The following is a 10,947-nucleotide window of genomic DNA, read 5'->3' on the forward strand; positions in this document are numbered from 1 at the left end:
GAGGAGAAAGAAGAGGAAGAGACAGGGACGGAGGAGAAAGAAGAGGAAGAGACAGGGACGGAGGAGAAAGAAGAGGAAGAGACAGGGACGGAGGATGAGAAAGGGAGGGTGGACGTTAGGAGGATAAATTATATTTAAGGAGTGAGTAGGAAGAAAGTAAGATAAAGGGAAGGAGTGAGAGTAGCAATGGAGGGGAGAAAATAGCAGATAGGAGAGAAGAGGAGGAAAAGCAGAGGTAACAATTAGACCCACAACACCATGAGAGAGGAGTAGCTGGATGGTGTCCATAGCTGGGAGGAGAACGGTCGTCCCATCTATAGAGAGATAGAGTAGATGGGAGGAGCTTCCAGGGAAGGGGAGGAGCGTCCAGCGAGGGAGGGTCTTCAAAACAAACAGGAAGAGCACCTTGTACCACAAGAAATAACAGCAAACACAATACACCAAAACACGTGATAAAAATACCCTTCACCCAAAACACCAGAGCCCAATCGTATCCACACCAGGCCTGGGCATGCACAGTACACACAACCACAGAAGAAGAAGGCATGGAGATCACCCCACTGCAGCCCCCAACACTAACCTGTGCCCTTACACATCACACCATTCAAATGGGGGGGTCGGGGGAAAAAGAAGAAGGAGAGAGAGAGAGAGACAGACAGAGTTGAAAGGTCTGAGATGGACATAGCAGGATAGTGTGAGTGTGCAGGTACAGTAGGCATTTCCATGGCTGTACAGTCAGTCAGTAGTTACAGTAGAGCAGCTGGGAAAGAATCAGTCAGTCCACAACCCAGCAGGAACTAAGACCACCACACCGAATCGGGTCAGTGACAGGCCCAAAGAGACCACACGGGAGGTGGTCAACAGAGGTCAAGGATCAGGGGTCAGCGGTTACCTGGGATGACCGACAGCCAGCCCGACTGGTTGACCTCCCCTATATAATTGGAGACTTTACAGGTATACTCTCCGGCATCCTCCTCGGTCACGTTGGTGAGCGTGAGCACCTCCACGTCCGAGCTATTGATGCCTGAGCGCTGAGGTGTGTGAGCCACACGAACACAAATGCACACCACACATGTGCACGCATGCACACATACCACAACAAAAACCGCGACACGCACGCACGCACGCACGCACGACACACACACACACACACACACCACACACACACACACACACACACCACACACACACACACACACACACAACACACACACACACACACACACACACACACACACACACACACACACGCACACACACACACGGCAGCAGGGGGACAAAACAAAACACAGGCCTGTTACTATCACATCTGCACCTCAGTGCAGGGAAAGGAGGTTACAGGAGCCGCCACCCAGACATGAATACAGCCAGTGTTCCAGTAGTATAGAGGGAAAAGGGGTATTTATTATTATTCGTAAAGGAGAGAGATTAGATACTACAGGAAGACAGATGGGATAGTAACAAAAATGCTGCTTTTACAAATGGCAATAAAGTTACCTGAAAACAAAAAAATTATTAGCCTACACTTTGAAGAAAAAAAATACATGAAACATACTGAGTGTGTCAATCAGGTAATCAGATGTCACAAGAAAGAGGAACCAATCATTTTCACTGATCAGGTCAAAACAGCCAATGAGGGGCCAGGGAGGGCTGGAACGTACCTTCAGTACACGGACGTAGGGGTGTCCGTCTGGGCCGGTGCGACTACCATTCTTCTGGATGTGCTGCAGCCACTGGATGTGGGGCTGAGCATCACTGTACACCTTACACACGAAGCGTGCATCCTCCCCTACATGCACACTGGTGTTGGCTGGCAGCCCTGCCTGGAGAATGGGCCTATGAGGGGACCGTTCTAAGATGGAGAGAGAAAAGGGGAGCTGTTTTATGGTGAGTTAGTTTGTGCTTGAGACATCGCCATTGGCCATTTCAAACCTCAACCTTGCACCATACACCCCTTGGTAAAAGACAGATTTGTATTTCTAATATCAATGACGGCCAATTGATCAACTAAGCTAGATCACCACTGGGTACCTTGGGAATTAGGACACATACTTCACTTTGTCTTAAGGAACTGAAAACGAGCACAGAATACTTGGGGGTGAGGGTTCGGAGAGTCATGGGGGTGGTATGAGGCTTGAGGGGCACTGGATGGGTTAAAGAAGGAGGGCTTATAAGTGAGTGGCAGAGAAAGGAGAGGAGGGGTGGGAAAATAATAGAGCGAATAAAGGGAGCTCAACAGACAGAGTGAAAAGAGAAAGAAAGAGGGGTGAAGAGGGTGAATTAAAAAAAGAAAGGTATAGAGACAACTTTCATACACTATGTCTTCCTCTGTGCTGTTCCTCTGTCCATCAGAAGGCCAAATGGCTACTCTCTCTCTCTCTCTCTCCGTCAGATCAGATGATTCCCACCCCTCCCTTGTCTCTCTCTCTTTCCCCCTCCTCCCTACGCATTCCTTGGGCTCAAACCTGCGATGTTATGTATGTGTGTGTGTGTGTGTGTGTGTGTGTGTGTGTGTGTGTGTGTGTGTGTGCGTGCATGTGTATTAGTGGTTTAGCGGACTCATGTGGAACCTGCCTGAAGTCATCATGTAGTCTTGATGGCTGCTTGGCATTGCTACTGATGACTTATTCACCAGTCTGCTCTCTGACCACACTGTGACTCGAGTGTTTCTGTGACATGTATGTTTGTGACTCAAGTGTTTCTGTGAAATATATGGTTGTTTGCATGTATAGCATATGTCAGGTGTGGATCTATCCATAACTGCATGGCGACTATGATGTACTATCCATATATGTTATAGACACCATGCTATCCATGCATTTATGGAGAGAACAACACCTGACACATACTGCACACACACACACCCACTCTGCCCTTTTATTATCCCGATCCACTCACCCGAATCAAATACAAAAATCTATTTATCAATTAAGTCATTAGTAAAGTACTTATGGCTGCTGGGAGTTGGTAGTTAGGAGTTGAGGAGAGGGACGGACTTCTGTGGCGTCTAAGCAGCACCACTAAACTCTGGGTAACCTGGCGGCTTGACACGCAGGGCCCTGTGGGTCAGGGAGGGGTTGTTGACCGGAGGGATATAGGGCCAGGCCCGGACCAGGGGAAGAAAGTGAAGACGGAGTGAAAGAAAAGTGGAGGGGGCTGGGCATAAACAAAGTGCCCGCGGGGTGACTGGGTACCCCTGTGGGTGAGCAGGCTGGCGAAGGCCAACGGGTACCATTTGTTGACCTCTCGGAGACGCTCAGTCATGGCACAGATCTGTGTGTGTGTGTGCGTGTGTGTGTGCACTGCATGTATGTGTGTGTGTTTGTCTGGGGGGCCCTCCCCCCGCGCCCGTGGACAGTTTCAGCCAGAAAAGGCTGGTCTAGCTTTGTTTTTAATGTCTGATCCTGTTGGTCATTTGAGCCCAAAAGCCCGATAAGAACTGCGTTCCAGACACTCTCTCCCCCTCCATCTCTCTTTCTGTCTCCACCCCTTCTCACACTCTCTTAAACAGTGAAATTCAGTAAAATTAAACAAGAGGTTGTGGGGGGGAGTTAGTCTGGAGCCGTACATAAAAAGGGTTTACTGCTGAGCAATAAAACAGAACAAAAAACAGAAACAGAGAGAGTCTGAAGGAGAGCTTTAGTTAATCCCATAGCAAGGGGGCCTGGAAAGGGGAGAATATGTGTGTGTGTGTGTGTGTGTGTGTGTGTGTGTGTGTGTGTGTGTGTGTGTGTGCATCTGGAGGCTACAATAGTGAGGTATTTGAGGGTATTTACACTCAGGATTCCATCTCTTGTCTGATAGTGTTGTGAACATTGCCCTTTATTACCATGGAGACCCTGACAGAAGGCTAGGGCAAATGAACAGAGGGGGTCAACTCTCCTGGGAGTTGAGCTTTACAACCACATGGACAAATAACATCCAAGACCTCTGGGAATTAAACCACAATGTATTGTGTATTGACCTACTGGTTATCATTGATTAACAGTGTGGAGTAGTTGCCCTTAGATGCTGATCTGTGGTCAGTTTTTCATTTTCTCCACTAATGGTTAAAGTTAGGATTGGGGAGGGAAAGCTGATCCTAGATCTGTACCTAGGGTAAAGGTCTCACCGGAGCTTGATGAACCCTAGAGGACAGAAGTGCTTTGATGCCCACTGGTTGTTTTTCATGTGGTACAGTAAGGACAACAGGGAAACAAATAGATACAGATTAAAACAATGGCCAAAGACCCCCCCCCCCCACCCCCCACACACACTGGGGTTGGTACAATGACCATTTACCTGTTTAACCAACGGTTATGGATGAAGACTGTCATGAAAAAAAAATAACTGTCCTAAAAAAATATATATACTATATATATGTATATATATATACAGTAACAGTCAAGTTTGGACACACCTACTCTTTCAGTTTTATTTTGGTTACTACATGATTATATGTGATATTTCATAGTTGATGTCTTCACTATTATTCTACAATGTAAAGAAAAACCCTTGAATGAGTAGGTGTGTCCAAATGTTTGACTGGTACTGTATATACATCAAAATATTAGGAACACATGCTCGTTCCATGACATAGACTAACCAGGTTAATCCAGGTGAAAGCAATGATCCCTTATTGATGTCACCTGTTAAATCCACTTCAATCAGCGTAGATGAAGGGGAGGAGACATGTTAAAGGAGGATTTTTAAGCCTTGAAACAATTGACACATGGATTGTGTATGTGTGCCATTCAGAAAGTGAATGGGCAAGACAACATATTTCAGTCACTTTGAACAAGGTATGGCAGTAGGTGCCAGGAGCACTGGTTTGAGTGTGTCAAGAACTGCAACCCTGCTGTGTTTCACGCTCAACAGTTTCCCATGTGTATCAAGAATGGTCCACCACCCAAAGAAGATCCAGCCAAATAAAGTCCATGCCCTGATGAATTGAGGCTGTTCTGAGGGCAAAAGGGGGTACCTCTCAATATTAGGAAGGTGTTCCTAATGTCTTGTACACTCAGTGTATATATTTATTTATTTATTTATTGTGGAATGAACAACTGACTGAAGGTGTAGCTGCCGGACATTCATGCAGTTGAGTCTGTTTCGGTTGTAACATGGACACTTAACAACGTGATGCAACTTTGTTGCTCCTTGCGGAAACAAGTAAGGTATTATAGCAAACGTAAAACAAGCAAATTGTTGTAGCAAACGGGTCTTTGGTTGCCTAGGCAATGCCCCCTCCCTCCCTCCAGCAGCACATACACTCTTAGAAAAAGGGGTTCCAAAAGGGTTCTTTGGCTGTCCCCATAGTATAACCCTTTTTGGTTCCAGGTAGAACCCTTTTGGGTGCCATGTAGAACCCTCTGTAAGGGTTTTACATGGAACCCAAAAGTGTTCTACATGGAACCAAAATGGTTCTACCTGGAACTAAAAAGTGCTCTTCTAAGGGTTCTCCTATGGGGACAGCCAAAGAACCCTTTTAGCTTCTAGATAACACCTTTTTTCCCCTAAGAGTGTAGAAACATAATGAATATCATATCATTCTATTTCTATGGCAGCACATGCAGTCAGGAGAGGAGGAGAGGAGAAAATGTACTTCTTTAAAAATATATATACATATGTACGGTTATAACAGTGACCAAGATCGTTTGGCTGAGCAATAACCATCATCCAAAATTCCACACACACACACACACACACACACACACACACACACACACACACACACACAAACCCACAGCAACACACTGAGATGGGTCTCAGTCTGGGACACAGACCCATATTCATAATCATAAGAGTAGATTGTTGAATAACTCAGCAGGGAAAAACACACACACAGGCACGCAATATAGTATACACACATTTACCCATTTATCTGACATTTGACTAACCCAAAGCCTCTGATTTAACCCCCTCTTCTCCCCCACCTTCCTGCTAGTTTATTTTGCAAGATGACCAGTGCTCTACATAATACATTGAACACAACACACACACACACACTCTAGTCTTGTTTGCTCCAAAGGTCAGAGTAAAGGGGTTGAGTGAGTTAGGTTTGAATTTGCTGTGTTCCCTTGTAATAATGCTGACCAATGTTCCCTCCAAGCTGCGCGCATGCGAGAATGAACTTCACTCAACTTTTAGACTTTTCCGTTATTTAACACTATCAACGGGTCCCTTATTATTAATAATATTAGCCACTTTCAATGCAACATACCACAACAAAACAAACTATGAAAGACTTAGTATGCAAAACTAACTATACAAGAGATTTGGTTGTAGGCAGAACGCATTGGAGTAGGATTTTATTGCATTGACACGCGTGCGGCATAACCAATCGGAGCTGCAGTAGGACTATATCACATAGACCATTGCCAAATATGGATCTGTGCCGTTCACTTTGAACTGGACTGTTCTACAGCATGAGCAGTCGTGAGTAGATGCGCTTGTTTTGAGATCAAAGCGAGAGCTTTATGTAGCCACGTGTGCACATTTCGTTAATATCCTTTGCTAGTTAGTGAGCCCAGTTATAGATAATTTGCAGTCAGCAATAGGTAAGTGATTGCTTCCTACAAGAGCATAAAACGTGTACATTTCTAGACATCTTTAAAAAGCAAGTCAGGTAAAGAGCATTTTGTTTGTCTTAAAGGGGCAGTGTTGTATTTTGAGACAGGCTTGAATAAGCTAAGTAGCCAATAGGCAGAGGGTAGCATTAATTCTCTGTAATAATGGTATGCGAATAATAATGCATTTTATTTTGTGGTTTCTTGTATCAAACAACACAACATTTTCAGTCACCTTGTCTGAAGGACAAGTGGATTAACAGTTTAATGTCAAGCTCTGAATGTTTTTTCAAAAGTGTCATGGAATATAGGTCTACATTGAACATCACACATTGGCTGCTACTGAAGGCTGAATGATAGAACAACTATTTCCATGTTAAAATGTTATGGGATGCATTTTATCCATTGTTCTTGATGGAGCCACAGTAACCTACTTGCCCACTGTTAAAACTGAAACTTAAAGCGGGTACAGCCTCAGTGTTCACAGTAAACGTGAGCTGAAGGTTGCACAGAATCTTAACAACGTTCAAGAAGACCAGAAATTTGCTCAGTGCCCCCAAAAAATTTGAGGTAACATTGCTGCTGACTACATTGGTTCTGTTTGCTCCCCGAGAGAGGCTCAGCAGCATGTACTCCCACTGTCCCTCTCCAACTCCTCTAACAGTCACATCCCTGGCCCCTTATGTCCAGCCGACATTTGCCGGATTCACAGTGTTGGGCCAAACCGAACAGTACTGGGCTGGGCTTGGATATTTTCTTTTCACAATGTCTTTTCACGCGAGTTTCCAAAAAATGCGGCTGATGCGTAACCAGGCAAGCACAGTACAGTTTGGCTTGTCTTGGTGTGAATCAGACTATTGTGACTAAGGAGCAAAAAATTGTCAAAGACTGCAGTCACCCAAGTCATAGACTGTTCTCTCTGCTACTGCACGGCAAGCGGTACCAGAGCTCCAAGTCTCGGTCCAAAAGGCTCCTTAACAGCTTCTACCCCTAAGCCATCAGACTGCTGAACAATTAATCAAATGGCCATCCAGACGATTTACATTGACCCCCACCCTTTGCTTTTACACTGCTGCTACTCGCTGTTTATTATCTATGCATAGTCACTACATGTACAAATTACCGCGACTAACCTGTACCCCCGCACATTGACTCGGTACCGGTACCCCCTGTATATAGCCTCGCTATTGTTATTTTATTGTCTTACTTTTTATTTTATTTTATTTAGTAAATATTTTCTTACCTCTATTTCTTGAACTGCATTGTTGGTTAAGGGCTTGTAAGTAAGCATTTCACGGTAAGGTCTACATCTGTTGTATTCGGCGTATTTGACAAATCAAATTTGATTCGATTTTTTATTTGGCCAGGGCCCTGCCTACATACAGTACATGCATCAATCCTGCCCATAGAAACAGACCTGGCACATCTAGGCAGCATTCCTTCTCTGTACTTACATACAGTGTAGTAGCATACACCTGGGGATCAAACAGCCAGCAATAACCCTCAACCCCACCCCGTCCCCAACACCCTCTGTGAGAATCCCCTAATGCTGGCCCAAACAAGTAATGGTTAGTTGTAGGTGGCAGGTAGCCTCGAGGTTAGACCATTAGGACAGTAACCAAAAAGTTGCTGGTTCAAATCCTGGAGCCAACAAGTTGTAAAATCTGCCGCTGTGCCCTTGAGCAAGGTACTTAACCCCAAATGCTCCAGGGACACCGGCAAATGGCTGACCCTGGTTCTGACCCCTACTTTTCGCAGGTGTCTCGCAGATGTTATTATTAACCCCCCCATCCCTCCCTCTATCCCAGGCAGGCCCAGTGCAGTACTCACCCACTACATCCAGGGTGTAGGTGTGGTTGATGGTGCCATATGCGTTCTCCACCAGGCAGGTGTAGTTGCCCTTGTCGGATGGCACCACACTCTCCATGATCAGGGTCCAGTGCTGGTGACGCACCTGAAAGGGAAAACAACCCATTAATGTGAATCTCACAAAGGAACATCCAAACCAATGCAAACTGCGGATTGAAGGCCAGAAAGAGTAAGTGAGGAGGCTCAGTGAGTGACGGGCGGTCAGGTCTATTCTCACGAGCGCATCATGGTGAAAAACAATATTACGGGGAGTGACAGACTGGTCCTAAGGTGAGCTGCTACCCCCACCCAAGGAATTTCACTGTTTTGCTGAGACTGTGGGGTGGAGTGCTCTCCCTAAGATACTACTTACCACCTCTACTCCTTAGAACACTAGCGAAAACCCTGTAGATTCTAAATACTCTACTTTTTACTACTTAGAGAGAAAACACTAGATATTCTGTATTTTATTTTAGGGCACTTGTTTTGCATGGGCAAGTCAAGTGGAGTGTGTGTGTGTATGTGTGTGTGTGTGTGTGCGTGCAATATGTGTGTGTGTGTGTGTGCGTGCAATATGTGTGTGTGTGTGCGTGCGTGTTTGTTTGTGTGTGTTTACAGAACTGTCACTAAAGACAGTGAGGAGATAGCGTTCTACTGAATACTGTGTTTATTAGAATGAGACGTTCTACAGAATTAAAGCCAAGGGAAAACATTCTCCGGAACTTCCCATGAAGAGATGGCTGTGTTTCCTCGTAAACTATCACCCATTAACTACATGTGTCACACTTTTTCCTTCCCTATTCCATCCAAACACACTAGATAACTTGCAAATGAATCCATCACTGTAAAGTATAATGTGACTTTTAATTGCACTTTAAAAAACGTCGATTTGATTTCGAGAGATTGGATGATTCCCCAATCGTATTATCTTATTCAGCTGAAGTATTTTTATATACAGTACTTTCGMAAAGCATTCAGACCCCTTGACTTTTTCCACATTTTGTTACGTTACAACCTTATTCTAAAATGTATTAAATTGTTTTCTTTCTTCATCAATCTACAAACAATACCCCATAAAAACAAAAGAAAAACAGGTTTATAGAAATTTGTGCTAATTTATATATAAAAAATATTTATCACATTTACATAAGTATTCAGACCTTTTACTCYGTACTTTGCTGTAGCACCTTTGGCAGCAATTACATCCTCGAGTCTATTGGGTATGACGCTACAAGCTTGGCACACCTCTATTTGGTGAGTTTCTCCCATTCTTCTCTGCAGATCATCTCAAGCTCTGTCAGGTTGGATGGAGAGAGTCGCTGCAKAGCTATTTTCAGGTCTCTCCAGAGATGTTTGATCGGGTTCAAGTCCAGGCTCTGGCTGGACCACTCAAGGACATTCAGAGACTTGTCCCGAAGCCACCCCTGCATTGTCTTGGCAGTGTGCTTCGGGTCGTTATCCTGTTGGAAGGTGAACCGACTCTCTTCTCTGTATATATCAATGATGTCGCTCTTGCTGCCGGTGATTATTTGATCTACCTCTACGCAGACGACACCATTCTGTATACATCTGGCCCTTCTTTGGACACAGTGTTAACAAACCTCAAAACGAGCTTCAATGCCATACAACTCNACCTCTACGCAGACGACACCATTCTGTATACATCTGGCCCTTCTTTGGACACAGTGTTAACAAACCTCAAAACGAGCTTCAATGCCATACAACTCTCCTTCCGTGGCCTCCAACTGCTCTAAAATGCTAGTAAAACGAAATGCATGCTCTTCAACCGATTGCTGCCRGTCCCCGCCCGCCCGACTAGCATCACTATTCTGGACGGTTCTGACTTAGAATATGTGAACAACTATAAATACCTAGGTGTCTGTTTAGACTGTAAACTCTCCTTCCAGACTCATATTAAGCATCTCCAATCCAAAATTTCGCAAACAAAGCATCCTTCACTCATGCTGCCAAACATACCCTCGTAAAACTGACTATCCTACCGATCCTTGACTCCGGCGATGTAATTTACAAAATAGCCTCCAACACTCTACTCAGCAAATTGGATGCAGTCTATCACAGTGCCATCCGTTTTGTCACCAAAGCACCATATACTACCTAAGAGCGGCACAACAAAGCCTATTCCCCCTCAGGAAACTAAAACGATTTGGCATGGGTCCTCAGATCCTCAAGAGGTTCTACAGCTGCAACATCGAGAGCATCCTGACTGGTTGCATCACTGCGTGGTACGGCAATTGCTCGGCCTTCGACCGCAAGGCACTACAGAGTGTAGTGTGTAAGGCCCAGTACATCTCTGAGGCTAAGCTGCCTGCCATCCAGGACCTCTACGCCAGGCGGTGTCAGAGGAAGCCCTAAAAATTGTCAAAGACCCCATCCACCCCAGTAATAGACTGTTCTCTCTAATACCGCATGGCAAGTGGTACCGGAGTGCCAAGTCTAGGACAAAAAGGCTCTCAACAGTTTTTACCCCCAAGCCATATGACTCCTGAACGAATAATCAAATGGCTACCTGGACTTGGTTTCAACAGCCTGGTTC

At 45.0% G+C, this 10,947-nt stretch overlaps 1 protein-coding gene across 1 annotated transcript in view; it reads right to left on the reverse strand.

The window, feature by feature from the left end:
- Positions 1-10,947, reverse strand: part of LOC111978528 (fibroblast growth factor receptor 2-like) — a 113,953-nt gene that overhangs the window by 45,604 nt on the left and 57,402 nt on the right. The window contains 3 exon segments of the mRNA XM_024008638.2: positions 893-1,031; positions 1,662-1,852; positions 8,376-8,499. Coding sequence (XP_023864406.1) covers positions 893-1,031; positions 1,662-1,852; positions 8,376-8,499 — 454 coding nt within the window.

This window comes from Salvelinus sp. IW2-2015, linkage group LG18 (assembly GCF_002910315.2).
Source record: "Salvelinus sp. IW2-2015 linkage group LG18, ASM291031v2, whole genome shotgun sequence".
Classification (NCBI taxonomy): domain Eukaryota; kingdom Metazoa; phylum Chordata; class Actinopteri; order Salmoniformes; family Salmonidae; genus Salvelinus; species Salvelinus sp. IW2-2015.